This window comes from Hypanus sabinus, chromosome 30 (assembly GCF_030144855.1).
Source record: "Hypanus sabinus isolate sHypSab1 chromosome 30, sHypSab1.hap1, whole genome shotgun sequence".
NCBI classification, from domain to species: Eukaryota; Metazoa; Chordata; class Chondrichthyes; order Myliobatiformes; family Dasyatidae; genus Hypanus; species Hypanus sabinus.
The window spans coordinates 34,483,461-34,504,228 of record NC_082735.1 but is presented as its reverse complement, the minus strand read 5'-3'; the positions used below and the strand labels follow the sequence as shown (position 1 = coordinate 34,504,228).

Below are 20,768 nucleotides of genomic sequence, written 5' to 3'. Positions count from 1 at the left end.
TGCATCCAAGGTTCTCTCATTCTTCAGAGTTCACAAATCCAAAATACCAAACAGACGGCCTTTTTTATGTTGCCTTCAGACAACATAGTTGTTAAGAATCTTGGAACAACAGAAGAAATGCTGCTTTCAGCAAACACAGACCGTTTACTAGTTTGTGTCAACTATCAGTAAACAGCATTCTTAATCCCCATTCTGATTGTTAAGCACGTTGTATAAAATGAGTCATACTGAGGAAATGTTACTTTTTGAATGAGACGCTAAATAATACCGCTCCTGAACAACTGCATGAATGAACCTTAAAGTAGGAAACTCATTTGTTCAATCTATTTTTTAATCCACGATAACCACTCTACTTCACTAGAGTGAGTAACTAGTGGAAGACCCCAGGGATCCGCACATCAGGCCCAAGTGTTCACTATTAATATTAATGACCTGCAAGAGGAAAAGAAATGCAAAGTTCCTAAGTTTGCCAAAATAAAAATACAGGTGGAAGGGCCTACTGCAGTAAGGACAGGTAAGTAAGAATGAAATAGGTGAAAATCTGACCAATGGAATTTAAATGCAAGGTCATGCACTTTAGGTTGAGGAGTCACTGCAAAAATCAATGAAGTGTATTTATTAGCAGGATATAGAAGTCAGCAGGCACATCCCAAAAGTAGTTAAGGCAAATGGCCTTTATTATGAAAAGGCTGGAGTTTCAGAATAATAGTCTTGTTAGCTCTATAGGACATTGGTAAGACCAGGCCTGGAATACCGCCGAGTTTTGGTTTCCTTACCCAAAATGAAAGAAAAAGCAGTCTATAGATGAACCACCAGGCAAAGTTCTTGGATCTGAGTTGTTCTAACAGCAGACTCGACTGTTAGTGTCTGCACTCTTAAGTCTTTTTTTACAATGAAAGATGACCTCATTCAAACATCAAATTGTAGGAGGAGGAGAAAGCTACATTACGGTCCAGTTATTTAAAAATGAGGCGCTTTGAAATTTCTTTCTTCAGTAGTGAAACTGAAATTCTCTGCTCCTGACAATGTTAAGGGCCATATTATTAGAAACAGTTAAGGCAGCAATAGTGTAAAAATTCAGAAGATCAAGGAATTGGACATTATGGGGGAAACTGGCAGAGAAGAGGAGTTGAGTTCATTCAGGAAATATCAGCACACATAATTTAGTAGCAGAGCAGCCTGGAGAAACCTAATGGCTCCACGTTGTTGTGCCAAGAACCTGTTACATACCCCAGCCTCCAATGACACACCCGTTACTAGACCTTGGATACTTTTGAGGAATTAATGCTAAATGGACTAGGACAAGCAATGAGACTTGCACAGCACGGAGAGGCAAGATAAAAGACAGATTGTCCAAACCCTATGGTCTCAGTCATGAACTCCTGATGTAAATTGCTGCCCTTCTATCCTTGTCTGGATGCAGGAGTTCTGACCAGCCTAGACACTTCTCTGTGGTAACAACCTCGACAGTGATCACTGGCTATTGAGATCAGTACCATAGAGAAATTTACAGGCTTGGGAGAAGTTTGAGCCAAATTAAAAAAGGGGAAGAAAGTATCTTTAATCACAACTAAATGGCCTGCCAACACTCTAGGCAGTGACTGGCAGTCCCTACAGTTGACCTACACTCACCATGTTATACAGAACAGAACTCTGAGCCTCAGACCTCAGCATCAAACACCCATAACACTCATCTTGGTAAAAGCAATTCCAATCTTCATAAGTTGTCATACCCAATAATTCTGGATTACTGGTTAAGCAGTGCCTAGCAACAGGAAGCAAGGGGCTCTATTAACGGTTTCTTGGCACTGTGGTTTGTGGTACAACAGTGTGCAGCAAAAAGCAGGAGTTTACACCAAATTTATTATATAATAGCACCTTGTGACACATCTCCCTATAAATAATGTTAAATGACCTCTTTTAGCATTTATTCCATTACCTGGGAATGCATTCTGCCAAGACATCAACGGAATAGAATTTCCTACCACTTTCTGGTTAATCTCATTGGGCTCCCTTGTTGCCGATGTCGCCCCTTCCTCATCCCTTCCCTTCTCTTTATATTTATACATTCCTTGACACTTCTTAACACCTTAAAGCCTTCAGCACCCTCTCAATCCACTTTGCATCTCCTTGTGAACATGGTTCATAAATGCTTCTGCCTTGTTATTCTATTGTTGAAAATGGGGATATGGTTGATGTTCAGCTCTCCCACTTGGCTTTCCCACTTGAACTCCCGAGTCCATATCGTTCAGCCTGATTACAATGCCATACAGAACAATGGAAGATATCCTCAGTTTAAGGATTTCATCTCCACAAGGAGCACCTGTGGTGCTCACTTCTACCAATGCTACCTAAAAGACATTGCACCTACAAATAGTAGGCTGGTGAGGGTTACAGCTAGTAGGTTACCTTTTGCGTTGGTTTACTTGCTACCTGCCTCAGATGTACATTCTACAGGACTAAGTTAACCCAATCAGTGGGGCACAACCAGGAACCTGGTGATTGTTACCAAGCATCCACTGAGTCTTCCAAGTGTTGGACAACAGAGGAACACTGATTCATCAGTTGGAGGAGGAAAGGCAGTCGTAATCAAGGGACTTTGTCCTTATTCCTGAACTGAATGACCCTAATGAATTGAATTGACTTTATCAGTTCCATCCTTCATAAATATGAGTAGTAAAAATCTTTACGTTATGTCTCCATCTAAATGTGCAATTTATAATAATTTACAATAAATAGTATATATAATATAACTGAAATGGGTCAGGATGAATTAATCAGTCTGATGGCCTGGTGGAAGAAGCTGTTCCAGAGCCTGTTGGTCCTGGCTTTTATGCTGCAGTACAGTTTCCAGGATGGTAGCAGCTGGAACAGTCAGTGGCTAGGGTGACTCGGATCCCCAATGATCCTTCTGGCTCTTTTTACACACCAGTCTTTGTAAATGTCTTGAACAGTGGGAAGCTCACATCTACAGATGCACTGGACTGCCCACACCACTCTCTGCAGGGTCCTGTGATTGAGGGAAGTACAGTTCTCATACCAGGCAATGATGCAGCCAGTCAGGATGCTCTCAATTGTGCCCCTATAGGAAGTTCTTAGGATATGGGGGCCCGTACCAAACTTCTTCAACAGTCTGAGGTGAAAGAGGTGCTGTTGTGCCTTTTTCACCACACAGCCAGTATGTACAGACCACGTGAGATCCTCGATGATATTTATGCCAAAAACTTAGCTGTTCACCCTCTCAAGCCCAGATCCATTGATGTCAATAGGGGTTAGCTTGTCTCCATTCCTCCTGTAGTCCGCAACCAGCTCCTTTGTATTTGCGACATTGAGGGAGAGGTTGTTTCCTTGACACCACTGTGTCAGGGTGATGGCTTCTCTGTAAGCTGCCTCATTATTATTTTAGATTAGACCAATCAGTGTAGTATGGTCAGCAAATTTAATTACCAGATTGGAGCTGTGGGTGGTGGCACAGTCATGGGTTTAGAGAGTAAAGGAGGGGCTTAGGACACAGCCCTGAGGGGCACCTGTATTGAGGGGCAGAGGGGCAGAGGTGAGCCCACTGAAGAATCTCAGGGCTACTCCCTGCACATTGTAATTACCACCCGTCCATCTGAGTCTGCATGCTGCCTGCAATCTACGACTCTGTGAAATCAACTGTCAGGTTGTGGCCTGATCTGTCTGCGGAACAGCTTGTCCACTTTAAGTAAACAGATCTCACCAGTGAATACATTTACATGGAGTGTTGCCACAAGAAAGCAGCACTGGCACCATGACCTCTTCTTGCTATCATTGAGCAGGAGGTACTTAGGCCCCACACCACCAGGTTCAGGAACATTTATTATCAACAACAATTAATCTCCTGAACCAGCACGGATAATTTCATTCACCACTATTCTGGACTGATCCTACGGCTTACAAACTCACTTTCAAGACTCTTTACAACTCATATTGTATTTCTTATTTGCATAATTTGTCTTATTTTGCACACTGGCAGCTGCTTCTTTTCTGTAAAAGCCTGCAAGAAAATGAATCTCAAGGTACTATATAGTAATATGCAAGTACTTTGATCATAAATTTACTTTGAACTCTGCAGTGGCTTTTCCATGGCTGAATTTGATGTCTGAATTGAGCCAGGTGGCCTGACTTTTGTCCTTTCTCTGTTATATCAGAGTGGTTTTCTAGGCCACTTTAGAGAGCAAGGATCGACCACATTGCTCCATATCTAGCCAACAAATTCTGTCACCAAACATGGGACAAGCAACCCATAACAAAGAGGTATCTGTATTAGTGTCTTCCATTATTTGATTCTTGAAGAGATCTCTTATTTACAGATTTCTTTCCAAAGTGACAAATGTTCCAGCAGACCTCCTGAACATCCAAGCTAAATGGGTATTGCCTAAAAGGCAGCTTGAAACACCAAAAAGAAAATCCAGGAATTTAAAAATGTTGGTATCTAACACCAAATGAACATTACTTTGACAGCCTGTTGTGAAAATTCTTTGTGCAAGGCCACTCCTGCCTACTAAACCCTAGGGTAATTCAAAAATACCATAAGACCATATGATATAGGATCAGATTTGGGACATAAAGTCTGCTTTATGTCAGACTTTAAAGTCTGCATCATAGGTGATCCCACTCAGCCACCATCGCCTGCCTCTTCCCTAGAACCCTTCAAGCCCTGACGAACCAAGAATCTACCAACCTTTGACTTAAATATACCCAATAACCTGACCTCCACAGACAGCTGTGGCAATGAATTCCAGATTCACCATTCTCTAGCTAAAGAAATTCGTTCTCACCTCCGTTCTAAAGGACACCCCTCTATACTGCGGCTATGCCCTCTGGTCCTGAACTCACCCACTATAGGAAACATCCACTTTATTGAGGTCTTACATGCTGCTATCCAAAAGTATCATCTATGAGCATATTATTCTGCACATTTTAGCCAAACTTTTATTTTGAGGATTAGGATCAAGTTTTGCCTCGGGCTTTCCTCAAGAACTTCTGATGAATTAATCCTAAGGTCTGCAGTCATTCTGCTCAGTCCTCTTTATAGCTGTAAAGAGAAAACTCAAAATTCCAGCAACCTGCAGCACTGGTCTTATCACTGATCAATGCAAAGCTTTAGTGCAATTTGTTTAGTGCATGTGATTTATCAGAGGTAATGAATATGATTTAGTACTTTCATGATCTGACCGAACTACTTTTGAAATACAATTCATAATAATGTGAAACATGGTAATTGATACACACACAACAAAAACACTAACTAATCTGTTTTTAATTTACGAGTTGAGGAAGAATTTCTTTAGCCAGACAGTGGTGAATCTGTGGAATTTGCTGCCACAGGCAGCTGTGGAGGGCAAGACTTTGCATATATTTAAGGCAGAGGTTGATAGACTCTCGATCGGTCAAGGCATGAATGGATACAGGGAGAAGAGCTGAGAGGAGAAATGGGTCAGCCACGAAATGGCAGGGCAGACTCGATGGGTCAAACTCTGCTCCTGTCTTATAGTTAGCCAGGATTCTGAATAGAGTGCTCAACTTTTTCAAAAAGATGATTTTAGTCATTCAAGAGACCAGCCACAGTGCCGGTTGAGAGATGCAACTAAAGAACGCACCATGAGAACAACGGTGAAGTGCTAAGCTGCACATTGTGATCGAGTATTTTTAATGAGACTTGTGCCTCCTAATTTACTGAGCAAGAAAGGAAAGATTAAAAAACCGTAAACAAGGAAGTTTACAATTTTACTATCTTGCTATGCTGAAGTACATAATAGGGTTATAATACCTAAGCAATTACCTGCAGAACTATTTGCCATGGAATATGGAGAACCCTGTGGATTCATCATCCCTGCCATACTGTTCATGCCTTGATTGTAAGGTGAGGCAGAACCCATCATACTTCCTTGATTCATAGTTGGATAAGTAGATTGCCTGAACGAGAAAAGGAAAATAACAGGGTTATGCATTACCCAGTTAAGACACAGAAGTGATATATTACAGAAGTTCAAAAATCTTCGCAAAGGACACAAACTTTGACAGTGTGGTACAATTGGTGAAGAAAACTGTTTTGACTGATAACAGAGTAAATGGGTATCATTCCAAGACCGAGAAATCACTGGGTGAATGTAAGAAAAGGTCAAGGGTGCGAGCAAGCTGCGCCTCTTGAAAATTCCCACAATAATTCAAATACCTATTCGCTACTTTTCACCAAAAGAAAGTCTAGATTATGTGCAAAGGAGTAGGTTTTAGCTTCTCAAACCTATTCCCCATTCAATTAGATCACAATTGATTTGTTTCTTAATGTTTTTTAACTAGTGGACAGCACAGTGGTACAGGTAGAAGAGCTGCTCTCTGAGCACTCAATCCTAACTTTGCTATCTGTGTGGAGTTACTATCTTCTTCCTGTGACTGCATTAGGGTTTCCATCAGGTGTTTTGGGTTCCTCCTGAGTCCCAAGGGCATAACATTGGTAGATTAAATAGCCATGGTGAATTCCCCAGTGTGTAATGGAAGAATATGATGACAAACGATGAGTGTGGGGAAATGGGATTAAAGCAAGTTAAGTGTAAATGGGTCGGTGCAGATGTGTTGGCCTAAAAGCCCATTTCTGTGCTCTTCGTGATCCTTAATGGCCAAATGAACAAAAATTATTTTCAACTGTTCTACCAAGCCTTAATTCTGGAATAGTAGAGAGGTGGTGAACATGACTTTGTAGAATTCCTATATTCTTCATGGGTAGGCCTAAAATTAGTCCAGAAGTCCCAGCTTAGTTTTTAAGGTTATGCTCATTGTTCCAAAATCCTTCCCTAGATTAGTCTTACCATCTGCTATTGATAAGCGTGCTACACAATGTAACAATCACATCCAACCCTTCAGAAACAAAAAATCCATCAATGTTCTTCATAAACTTTATTAGCACTGACATTCTAATGTTCAATATTTTTAAAAATTAGATATCGTATTATTCTGAGATCAGTACGTCTTAAGATGTTACTCATCTTCTTGTGCCTTCTTTCTATTCCATCTCTCATTCATAGCATAATGTTCAAACAGCAGTTACTTTCAGTTGCATTTCTGAGCTATCTCTGAGTCACAGCAGCACTGGCAGAACTCTAGTGTTATAAAGAATTAAACTTTTTAAACTGTCACTAATGTTGCCAATTTTTTAACATTAGCCATTGGAACAAAAGGCTAGATACAAGAAAAACTTTTCTCATGAACAGTGAGAAATAGTTACGTAGATGGCCTGGAACCTCCATATACAAGTATAAGTGTGACAATCCATTAATGGTAATGAAGTCTAACAGCTTCTTTCCCCTTCTACTTTACCTACCTTCAGGGTTCAAGGAACAGCAGCATTTAGCTTGAAAACTAGCACAATGCATTTCCACCTTATACACCTCACATCTCAGTGACTGGATGCTCAGCCTGCTTGAAGTTGTTTACTTGTTATATTTAATTTTTAAGAAATCACACTAATCAATTCCCAGTTCAACTTCAGTCCCAAGTCTCCTCATTACCTTTGGTACAGAAATGGAGGCTAATTAGACATCATACAAATACAGACATGCTCTGAGATGCCAACCACAATACCTTCCACTCCAATGCAACATTCTTCAAACAAATTCACTTGAATATCAATTTCTGAGATAGATACATTTACAAGATATTATAGTTTAAGTATCTTCTCTACAAACCCATCTCCCATGCCAACTATTTACTCCTGAGCACTTAACTCCCCAGTGTTAACTTTAACCAATTAATGTTCTAATAATTAGTTTTCAGCTATTTATTAGACCAGATTAGCACATCTAATTATAACATGCTAATATTAATAATCTAAAATTCAAACTTCACAAAATATTAATTTCCTTGAAACTCTCAGTTTGTGTTTCTCTCTGATTAATTTTAATCTTTCAGCCATTTTGCCGCTTACCTATTCTGTACCGAATTAGCCACTGCATGCATTGCAGCGACCGTGTCCTGAGCCTTGCGGTTCATGGTTGGTGGCGGGCACATCCCTGAGGTCATTTGTGCTGATAGGTTTGCTGTGTTCTGGGTCATGTTGCCTCCATAGGGCCGATTACCCATTGCGACAGGTCCTATTCTCCCTGGTGGCATCCCAGCGTAAGGTGGTGCTGGACCCTGACCGTGCATTTGGTTGCCAGCAGACATTGCATTCATGGAACCTCCCAAGCTGTAGTTTGCACTGGTCATTGCGTTATAGTTGGGTTGTCTGGGATAGCCTCCTGTTTAAAATAAAAGTGGGGGGATAAACAATTAAAACAATGACTGTTTTATCAGAAATAAAAACAGAAACTAGTGGAATTAATTAGGTACCAGCTAGAGAGATTAGAATCAAGTTATTTTTCATCTTAATTAACTTTTAAAGTTTTGCATTTACCTGAAAAACTGGAGCTAGCACATTTAATAAAACCACTGTCAATTTTCAGACTTATCTACTTTCCTGCCTGATCCTATTGTTCTTGATTTGCTTAATTTCCAACAAATGACAAAACTATCTGATTTATCCAGGATATGCTGATTTAAAGAACAAAATGTGACTCAATCAATAAATATTCGAGCAGGAGTTTCTGAACTACTTTATGCCATAGACAAATACTATTAAAGCAAGGGGTCCATGGACCCAGATTGCAAACCCCTGTGAACGGTCAGAAAGAAACCAAGATAACTGAAGAACGTAACTTAGTGATCAAACAAACAACTACTCTCAACTGCAAACTCCTGCTCATCTTGTAGTAAACCCAAACTTATTCCCTCTACTTAGCTGCAGCACATGTAACGGTTTACAGCAAAAGAAATACATTAAAAACAGCCTGTAAAGCTCATGAATTTGAGGTGCAACAGATACAAGGATATTTGAGGTGGGGCAACACAGTAGCATACTGTACAGCACAACGCTTTACAGTACCAGTGACCCGGGTTCGATTTCCACTGCTGGCCATAAGGAGTTTGTACGTTCTCCCCATGCTCCAGTTCATTCCAACAGTCCAAAAACATACCAGTTAGGTTAATTGGTCATTGTAAATTATTCCGTGATTAGGCTAGCTTTAAATCGGGGGTTAAGAGGGGGTGTGACATGAAGTGCCAGAAGGGTGTGCCATATCTCAATAAATAAGTACTTCCTGGTTTGGGAGAGGAAAAGGACCTTGTGGTATAGATCCACAGGTTTCCAAAACTGTGGGAAGACAAAGGAGAATTTAAAAAGGTGATATATATTTTATTATCTGAGGCACAGAATAAAGTTTGTCCATTTACTTGGCCATTCTGCATCTTCAAAGCCTCTGTGACTTCATCACAACTCTTCCTGTCACCAACCCTAGTATCATTGAACGTGGATTGCAGGTCTCGCTCCTGCAGCAAGGTCACTGATAAAGTTTATGCATTGCCGGGACTCTAGCATCAATGCCAGCGTACCAGATGAATCACATCCTTCAAACCCAAAAATTACCCATTTCTCCAACAGCACATCTACTTTCCATCCATTAACCCAGCTGCACACCATGCCAGTACATAACATATGGGATGGCAGATAATAATGTTGTTTAGCAAATTCTTGTGAGGCACCTCACTAAAGGGCTTTGCATTGTCTAACTAACCAGTCACATCCATTTTCCCACTGTCTATTCCTCTGGTTACTACTTGAAAACTAAGATTTGCCAAACTTTTTCATAAACCCAAGTTGACTCTGCCCAATCCTACTTTCTAGAGTTATGTTGATAACTGCTTAATAACAGGTTCAAGTTATTTTAGTGATATCAAGATAGTTCATCTGCATTTACTTGTTTCCTTTCTCCTTTACTGAACAAATTCAAGTTCATTCATCCCACACCTTTTGGCTAGCTGCTCAACTAAAAGAATATTTCACAGGAAGAAGCTGGATCAAGGGAGGCACAGCAGTAAGGAAGCAGCTGGATCTACATCTGATTCACCAGTGCATTTGCTTATGTGGCACGTGTCAGGTAACAAGCTTTTAATATAGTGGGGTTAAATTTGCTGCTTTTCATTCTGATCAAACTATTCTTCAATCAAGGGAATTTTGGGAGTTAACAGCCAATGTTATCACTATCCACATCATCCCAGAAATTTATTGCCTCTCTATTAATTTCTCTAACTTTTTTTAAAATATAAAGCAATGATGACTAATTCACTTCTTCTAAACTTTTGTTTGAATTCCAGAAGGCCTTGTATCCTTATGGATTTAATGCAAATATGTTGACATCTTTAGAGGCAAACAGTTTTTATATGCCTTTCCTTTATCATACAGTTGAGAGAGAGAGTGAGTTACATTAATTCACAATGCTGAAGTTTCAACAATTACATACACGTTTTGCACATGAAACTTACCTTGAGGTCCATACTGAGCACCTTGAGGTCCATAATTTCCAGAGTTATTTTGTTGATACGGGCTCATTCCAGCATGCATCTGGCCCCCAGATGACTGCCGTGGGGATAATGCTGACCCTGTTTGTGGAGAGTTGTACTGAGGCAGTTGTGGGGGTCTCTGTATGTAGCCTGTAGAGAGAGAGTCCCAGAATTCTATGAGAGCTGAATATAGCTGATTAAGGGTTACATCTCACTGTAAATATTTTACAAAATGCATCTTTGCACCATTTCTAATTGTCCACAAGACAGTGGCATCATTTCTTGAACCACTGCAATCCACATGGCTGATGGCACACCCACTATACAACAGGGTAGGGAATTCAACTAATTGGAGCCATGGATATTTGCAGCTCAAAAGGGAAGCCTGCAGATAGTTGCCATCCCATATACTTTCTGCTTTTGCCACAAATCATGATGGTGATGGGTTTAGGAGATGCTGTTGACATCATGACTAGTTGCAGCAGTACATTTGGTAGGTAGTCCACATCGTAATATAGTGGGAGAAGAGATCAGTAAATATTTGGTGTGGTGGATACTGTCTAGATTTTCTGATGGTGTAGAAGCAGTAGTAAACTAGGCGCTTGGAGGATATTTCATTGTACTGCTGTAAACTCACAGAAATTACAGCATTCTCGCCCAGTCTTGCAGCTATCACATTTAACCAGTTGCTCCAATTAAGTTTCTGATCAATATGTTGAGATAAGGTTTCACAAGAGCAATAATACAATCCAATGCCACATGAAATAATCAGCTAAGATGATGCCCTGCTATAGGAAACAACTGTCTGATACCTGTGTGGCACAATTGCAGCTTGCCACTTCTCAGCCCATTCCAGAATTTTTTTTGCGTGTTGCACCAGATAGTCAGCCATTCTTGTCTGGAGCATGGTGTCAGGATTGGTCTCCTTTTGGATTAACCGGCTCACGATATGAACATTCCTGACTCAACCCTTGTTTTGTTTTAATAAAAAGCGAGGCCAAGTGGCTAGCTCAGTGCTCAGCCCGGCACGGATGGAAAGCGTGCTCCGGGGTGGCCCGACTTGGATTCGAACTCGGGAGCCTTCTCTCCGGAGTCCAGCACTGATGCCATTGCACCACCAGCCAGCCAACATTCCAGACTGTTGTCCAGGTATTGTTATATGTAAGCATGTTTATTATGTGTTTATAATCATTACCTGTTTGTTTGTATAATGAAACATAGGTTCCTAACCAGGGGTCCATGGATAGATTCCAGGGGTGGGGGGCAGTGAACTTATAAATTTTTTTCCCATCCATCTTTATTTTCACTAATCTCTAACTGAAATTGAGCATTTCCTTCAATTATGAATGTAAATTGGAGTTTAACTCAAAAAGCCTTGAAGAATTATGGTGTTACTTGACAGAAGCTATCCTCTCCTTGTAAAGTGAGTTATGGAAGCTTTAATTCCATTTGCAACAACATATTTTTGCGATTCAGAATTTTCAACATGACGTGTTGCTTTGTCAAAGACCACCCCACAGTTTAATGTTCTTATTCAAGCAAAGCAACAACAGCCTTCACACTAATATGTCTTTAAAATATAAAACTTAATTTTAACTTGCCTATAACTTTAAATGTATAGTCTTGTTATTTAAGGTGTTAATAAAGAAGCACATATTACTATATCACAAATTTTTAAAAATATTTTGGTAACTATTTTGATATAATTGGTTTCTTTTGTAATCCTATTTTATTTTATACATTTCAATATATTATTCTGAGAAAGGGTCCATAGACTACACCAGACTGGCAAAGGGGTCCATGGCATAAAAAAACATTTAAGAACCTTGAGATAATGTAATTTTAACCTCTGCTTTAAATACAGTATTACTATTGGAAAACAGCTTGCTGATTCAGGAACCTCATGACAAAGTTACAATGATAGCAACGGAATACAATGGAGTTAACCAATACACTTAGCATTAAATTTATAAACTGTTCTCTGAAGATTGTACCATCTATGCCACTCATTTCCACTCCCAATTTTCTAATAGCTAAACGTTCATTGATGAACAGTTAATGCACAAAGAAAGACTGTACAAGTTGAGTGCACGATCTTTGAAGTAGATAATGAGAAATGATCTCATACGAGGCTCTGAAGACAATTGAAATGTTGGAATTTGAGAGGATGTTTATCCTGTTGGCTTTTTTAGAACTACGAATTTCGTTTCAGCATAAGTGGTTGCCAACTTAAGATGGAGATCAGGAAGAATTTCTTCTCTCAAAAGACTTGAATCTTAAGAAGTTTTTTCACCGCTCTCAGGGACAGAATCAATGATTACGCTCATGATGCAACGATTGGAATGCTAAATACAAGGTTAAGGAAGCTGGGGAGAGCGCAAGAAGTGCCGTGGAATCCAAAACTGGATCAAATTTTGATCTTACTGGATAGTGAAAAGAATTCAAGAAGCTGTTTGTCTTATCCTTGCTCCTATTTCTAATGCCGTGTTAGCAAATGAAGATGCTTATGCCAAGGACAATGTTCTAAGAGTCCTTGCAGCTTCATCCTGGGGCTAAATTAATCAGTTTCTAACAATCATATCTGTTTTATTTGTGTCTATTGGAGAGATTCTCTCTCAATTCCCATAAAGCTTAATTTTGTTAAAGCTCTCTGAAGCCACACTGTGAAATGAGGTTGGGCATTAAACTGTTCCCAAGACTGTGCCTTAACTGCTGCCACAACATTTCACACAGACAGCAATGTCAAGAACTCCAAGAGATACTTCCTCCAACCTGATGCTTATCAGTCTGAGCTAGTCAGCAAATGAAACAGCATAATTAGCAGTGGAGAAATCTGGGGTATTGAAAGAGAAGCAACTGCCAGGTGACTTCCTGCAAATACTGTGAGATACTTCTCTAACTGAAGACACTAAACCCTGTATGTCACAGTAGAATATCTGCAAAGTAAAATGATTCAAGTGAATATTCTTGTTGATACTGGTTAACATTGCATGGGTTAAGTTTTCTTTTCCTCATAGTGTCCTCAGTGGTATAAAGGTTTTAGACAAGGTGCTGGTACGAGTTAATCATATTATTAGGGATTCACACAGTTTAAACCAGACAGGATTATTTGTGAATCAATGTCTTATTGACATTACAGATACTTTATTGTAACAGTACAATACTGAGTTCTACAGCACAGAGACGTCCTCTCTGGCCCAACTCATCCACAACTGTGATGCCCATCTATGCTATGCCAACATTAGGCCCGTATCCCCCTACTCCTTTCTTCTCCAGATGTCTGTGCAAAAGTCTTTTAAGCCACATAATGGTACCCACCTCTATCAATTCCTCTGACAGCTTATTCCATAAGCTATCCTCGGTGTTGCAATTCAGATTAATTTACTTATCATGTGTGCATTGAAACATACTGTGAAATGTGTTATTTGCGTAAAAACCAACACAGCTGGGGGCAGCTCGCAAGTACCACCACACAATTAAGCAGCAAAACAGCATCCTACAATGTTCAGCAGAACAGAGAACATCAACAGCAAAACAAGCCCCTTTCTCCCTTCCCACCTTAAAACTATGCCCACTACTTTTAGATTACCCTTTCTAGGAAAATGACCTACCCAGTTTATGCCCCTCTACGAGGTCACCCTCAATGTTTTGTTCCTGTGAGAAACAACCCCAGCCTAGTAACTCTCTCATTACAAGGAAAACTGTCTATTCCAGGCAACACCCCAGCAAATCTCTTCTACAACTTTACTAATGCTACAACATTCCTCTTGTAGTATGACAGTATGGCCTGACCAATGTCTTTAACAGCTGCAACATGACATCCCAACTCTCATACTTAATACTTCAGCCTATGAACCAAGCATGCTGAACATGTTCTTTGCAACCTCATCCACCTGTGTCAAGGTCTAAAAAAATCCAGATTTCACTTCGCTAATTAATCAAAATTCCTGAATGATATGATGGGATTTGAACAATTCTCAATTGTTGGCCCAGATTTGTAGATGACTAGGCTACCAGCTTAACTGCCAAGCACTACAGTATAAGCTTGTTCCATACCACACCACACCAGACAGGTTGTCAGCTTGGTGCTTACTTAGCTGTCAGGTCTCAGTAGCTCAGGCAAGGACCAATACACTTTTGAAAGAAAAGGCTAATAGTTGAGAGTACATAAGGATGGAAAATCAGTACAATGAAGGTTTGGATCAGTGACTCAATAAGCTATACTGCAAGCATTTATAATTAGAACTCAAAGCTAGCAGATAGCAGTCAGTGATAGCAGCTAAAACTGCACTATAACACAACCTTACAACTTGAGTAGAAAGATTTGGTGAGAAAATAAAAATCCTTTCAACCTTAATACATATTTTTTAAACTATTTCCTTGTAGTACCCAAGATGACAGTGTTGGCATACTTAACAATTTTATCCATATTGTTCAGCCTCATTTTCAGCAAATGAACTGGCTCTGAACTCACCTCGGTCCTGCCCCATTGCAGATGGATTCATGGTTGGGTGAAGAATTCCATCAGATTGTCCACTTGAAGGGCGGGGTGGCATCTGATTACCTGGAACGTAAAGATTTTACAAATTACCTGTTAATCAAAGTAAGAGGTATCACAACAACATGTGGTGGTTACAGAATTAGAATTACAGGGAGGGAAGATTGGGAAGATTTTGAAGGGAAAACCAGCAACAGGCGCATACACACACATACCTGGTACAGCTGCTGGGGACAATGGCCCAGACCTGGACTGTGTTACACTAGCTGGCGATCCTACAGGTGAAGGTGATGGGCCACGGATTCCAGGCAGATGTGGGGAAGTATGAGGAGAGAATGGTGACTGCGCAGGGTTACTTTGTTCTCCTTGACTGCTGGAGATTCCAGATGTACTCACACCAGGGCTCAATGCCCCTTCTGTCCCGGTTGGCAAATCATCAATGGAACCCGACAGATCCTAAAATCCCAAAAGCACCATTAGTACACCTATACTTGTAACAGCTTTTCATCAAATAATCATAAACTTCTATGATGAACATGTTATCTTTAAAAATATTTGTCACATGTACATCAAAATACAGTAAAATGTGCTACTCACATCAACAACCAACACACCTGCCAAATGTCACCATGCTTCCAGCACCATCATAGCACGTCCATAACTTACTAACCCTAACCCATATATCTTTAGAATGTGGAGCAAACCAACACAGTCATGGGGAGAACATACAAACATCTTAGAGACAGCGGCAGGAATTGAACCCTGATCTTAGATTGGTGCTGCAAAGCGTTGTGCTAACCACTACATTACCAGGCCACCTTTTAGTTGAGCTGTGAGAAGAAAAAGGCTAGACTGCGCATAATGAACATTTTTTAATTACACAAAATGCAAACAAGTTGTATTAATGATTGCAAGTAATAATCAGAACATCTTTACTGACATCTCCTTCAATCCATGTTCTTTCTAAGCACATCTTTAGCCATCAGCTTAACTAGTAGGAAATTGTTAATCACAAAAATGAGACAATTTGCAGATGCTGGAAATCCAAAGCAACTCTCTCAAAATGCTGGAGGAACTCAGCAGGTCAGACAGAATCCATGGAAATGAATAAACAGTCAACGTTTCAGGCCAAGTCCCTTCTTCAAGAGGGAGCATTTTGTGTGTGTGGCTCAGAAAACTGTTAATGTTTAATTTGCAAAGATGCTCTACCAACCAAAATCCTTGATAACATTAGTATTGTTCCATGTTCACTGACTGAGACGGAGTCACAATTAGTTTGACATATTAGCAATATCAAAATAATTCAGATTAAGAGGCAGGAAGCAAACAATACAAAAAGAAACGTGCCGTGTTAGCATAGTGGTTAGCGTGACACTATTAGAACTTGGGGCGGAGGTCAGCATTCAATACCGGTACCCTCTATAAAGTGTCTCCACACGTTCTCCCCGTGGAATGTGTGCGAGGGTTATCTCCAGGTGCTCAGGTTTCCTCCCACAGTCCAAAGACATACCGAGTAGGCTAATTGGTCATTGTAAACTGCTCCAAGATTGGGTTAAATCGGGATTGCTGGGACTCACGGGGTAGAGCGGCTTGAAGGACCAGGACGGTCTATTCTGCATTGTACCACTAAATATACAAATAAATTGTAATGACTGAAATAACTTAAATTGTTTAATTAAAAAAACAATGTATTTACTTTAGGAAGTTGCTGCTGTACTTTAAATGCTAACTGTTTTCAGTTATCATTCAAAGGAGGGTGTGACAAATACAATGAAGAGTGTTTGGGAATGGAGTGGGGGGTGGGGGAGACTGGAAAGCAGTGGAAACCGAGGAAGGAGGAAGACAGCATTAGGATAGCATGTTTAAAACATCACTGCTCAGCAGGGTATCCCATAATCTTCAATGAAGTAATGGTTATTGAAAAATCTTTAAAATTCGCCCAAGGAAATATATAAAAGTTAAACTTTCACTTAAAATTACAAGTCAAAAGTTGGGGTGGGGATGACAGGAGCAAACACAGTTATGAATAATCCTGCCACGTTTTAAGTATAGCCCTGGCTGGCACAGCCAGTCAGTCTGGGATTACCATCCTGTCAGGCATAATGACATCATCACATCACATTTAAATTACTGGAACTACTTTTTACTTGGTCTTTGAAAATGTCTTCAAAGCACTTGACAACAATTGAATAATTAGCTATCAGCTGGAGACAGGACAAGGGCCAGAGTTAAATCTCCTGTGTAGAAGTCCTACTACAATTACTTGTCAAAGACCTAGCATTGTTGTAAAAGGCAGATTTGATTGCCTTTTACAATTTTATTTTAACTCAAGAACATAAGAGCTCTTACATCTCATAATGCACCCATTACTATACATAATTTGGACTGTGCTCTTAACATACAAAATTTCTTAAGGTGCTAGTAACTCCCATCACCTGCAATCTCCCCAAAAGTCAATCAATAACTTCTCTGCACACAGCTCACTATCCACTATCAAGTTTAATATCACAAACTCAGAGGAAGGGCCCTGCATTAAAATTGTCCCAACACCTTCAAATCGTTATGTAGAACCATAACTGAGGACAATATCAGGCAAGCCCTCAATTGGCAAACTGAATCTCAGCAGCAGATTAAATCTGCTATAATAATGATGTAAGGAGGCTTCATCATTTTTTTCTACAGGACATACACTCACTTCTAGTCACATGATTACTCCCTTCCCACAGACCCCACTAACAAACAGAGGCAAAAAATTTCCGAAGAAACAAAGAACATTAGGCTACATGAATTAACCTGGTGTGTATTACACTACACTGGCTGCTTTTTGATCATCTTACAAAATGGTGGTTAAACAAGAGAAAATGGCAGCTGCAAAAGCATATCCTGTACGGAATGCTAAGGGAATCTAGCTTATCCTTGAGACCGAAACTACCACACTGAACCAATACAGAGGCAATAATGCATTATTCGTTAAAATTTAAACTGTTTGCTTCTCCTTAAATCAGCAGCATGGATACAGATAAAATACACTCACACAGAGTTAATATATAAGCATCCTAGAATTAATACTGAAATATCATCCCAAAAAATACCACTGCCCTGCAGTGTTATATAAAACTGTTTTCACTATAAGCAAAGTTTACATTTAATACAAATATTGATAGCACTCATCCAGAATTTGCAATGTTAAAGGTACCACATTGAAATCAAGGAGACAGAAAACACCCAGGATATTTATGCTGACACCAGCAGGAAATTGCATCAAGGGAATCTACTACTGACAAGACTTCACACACACATTCCATTAACCACAGTGTCATACAACTTGACAAAAGAAGCCACACCAAGAAAATAATTCCCACGCTTTCACATTAGTGTAATGGTCAACAGAAACAGCTGGCACATCCCAATCCCACACTGCTGACCTGGAGTGAGTGTCAGTTTCAGAGAGCCTCTCACTTACGTAAAAAAAAGGATTGCTCTTCCATCCTAATAATGCTCATTACTCAGCCAACATTTACATTTGTAAACAATAACAGTGTGAGTGGATTGGTTTGTCTCACAGGCTTTCCATGTGCTTTCGATTTATTGCCCATCTGCCATTACCATCAAAATACTGGAAGCTATCCAAGTATTTCACACTGAATCTCACACTCCTGGCTGGCTCCCTAACAAAAGCCTTGAGCTTTCTTTTGAAATCCTGCCCAGTTTTATTTCAGGCTCTGACCTGATGAATGAGAGTTGAATACTCCAAGGAGTTTATTTATTCATTCATTTTTTTTAGGATGCTGTTGCTGCTGGCGAGGCCAGTATTTATTGCCCATCAGAAGGCCCTTCTTGGTAGTCGAGGTTATGGGTTTCAAAGATGCTGTCAGAGCAGCTTTAGCAAGTAATTGCAGGAAATTTTGTTGATAGTGCACATTGCAGCCATAGTGTGGCAGTCATGGAGGAAAATTAATTTTAGGGCCCGTGGATATGTTGCTAAACAAGCCAATTTGTCCTGAAAAGGATCAAACGTCTTAATTGTCGTTAGAGCTGCATTCATCTTTGCAAGATGAAACATTACCTTAAATTCCCGATGTGTGAATTTTATGTTGGAAAGGCTTTGAGCTGCCAAGTGAGTCACTCAGCACAGGATACATAGCTGTGCACTGAATCCATTAAAGTGATAGCACCATGCATTCACTGCCACTTCCTACACAGTTCACCACACATGCTCATCCCTTATTGCAAGAGTGTACAATGACGCGTGCGCACGCACGCACGCACACACACACACACACACACACACACACACACACACACACAATAACCATGCTTTCTACACTCTTAAATAATCCTTAAAATTCAAATACTCCCTCCTCCTGGATTAATAACCTGGTTTCCAACCAAATTTTAGACTACAAAAAGCCTAAGGCTGGACCTTTATTAATCCCACTCTCTCAGTGAAAACCTGTGCTTTCATAATCTAGCCTTCCCATTTCCATTTCTACTTTGACTTTGTTTTAATCAGCATTTTCAACTCATTACTAGAGTAGGAACGTCATCAATTCAAAACACTATTGCGACTGTGCAGATTTAAATCTGAACTCCAAAAGGTGGGCTACAATCTGACCCCATGAGCTTTGTACACTGGCATGTAATTGTATAACTGCTTCCACAATAGTGACCATCTATACAGAGTCTGTCCTCAGTAAAGTCATTCAAAACACATTTCAGAGATATCAATGTGCAGAGAAGGCTCCATAGCACACCCCACCTCTGTCAAACCTAGTTCTTCGAAGCAACAAACTGCAAGATTTGTGGGAGCAAACAGGTCTTGCATTAGAAGAATCTCTCAATCTACAATGTAAAAACATTCAAATTACAGAAGAGGTGGAGGCATCACTCAAGCTTGGATTTGTAAAACGTTGCCTGGTCTTAACAGTGCAACTGAGACAAAATTAAGGAAATCAGAATGATTGAGTTCATTTTTAAAAGGAATACACTCCTGTGCTGGAGGTGGCCAATGCTTACAAACGAGACAACTGCTAATTAATGGCAAAAATCACACCATTTATTGCATTTTCATCTATTTCTGATTAATGCCAAACTTCACCCATCTCCACAGCTTCACACCACCAACCACCATCATCAAATGTCATGAGGCAACAGCGCTGACTTTTCAGTGAAGGAAGTTCAGTCAAACTAACTGCAATCTCCCAAATCTCATTTCCTGAAAAAGGCAAATTATTGAATGCAGGTGCAGACTGATGACACATTTAAATTTAATCTCTTTGTGTTGTACTCATGTTAAATTCTCATGTTAAGAACATTATAAACCCTGTAGAACATTGTAAGGAGATGGGGATTTTTGATGAGAGTATAAACTCTGAAGGTGACACCTCTTAACAATTTTATTAAATGACAAAAGCTCCTACTCACAGTTGATGTGTTTCTATGAAGATTATCTTTGTCAGTTATCTAGTCACTGAGAGAATGTCTTATCACTGAATTTAGGTTGAGTTCCTTTTCGTGCCTTGTGTGATGCACTGGGTGGCATCCTTGCCATTTCTTTAGAGTATGTTTTATTATAAGGCCGAGTTGTTAGCTCAACGCTCAACCCAATACGGATGGAAAGCATGCAAGGAGCCAGTCGGATTTGAACCTAGAACCACTTGCCTCAAGGTCCAGTGCAGATGCCACTACACCATCGGCTGGCTAATTGCATTTAGGTGCAAGGATGCAAACATGGTCTATGGAGCTCAACAGTGATCGCCAGGTCAACTTGCTATGCTTCTCAAAGAAATAATTTATTAAGAGGGTTATTCTTTTCATAGCAAACCAGAAACATGAAGGATGCAAGACAGTAATGAACATTTCAGTAAAGATGCAT

At 40.0% G+C, this 20,768-nt stretch overlaps 1 protein-coding gene across 2 annotated transcripts in view; it reads right to left on the bottom strand.

Moving 5' to 3' along the window:
• The window catches only part of arid1ab (AT-rich interactive domain 1Ab), a 121,152-nt gene that overhangs the window by 25,538 nt on the left and 74,846 nt on the right, over positions 1-20,768 (bottom strand). For both annotated transcript variants that reach the window (XM_059954678.1, XM_059954679.1), the window contains exons 5-9: positions 15,109-15,349; positions 14,870-14,959; positions 10,378-10,545; positions 7,946-8,258; positions 5,807-5,940 (exon numbers count right to left, since the gene is read on the bottom strand). In XM_059954678.1, the coding sequence (XP_059810661.1) occupies positions 5,807-5,940; positions 7,946-8,258; positions 10,378-10,545; positions 14,870-14,959; positions 15,109-15,349 (946 nt within the window). The remainder of the gene's footprint in view (positions 1-5,806; positions 5,941-7,945; positions 8,259-10,377; positions 10,546-14,869; positions 14,960-15,108; positions 15,350-20,768) is intronic.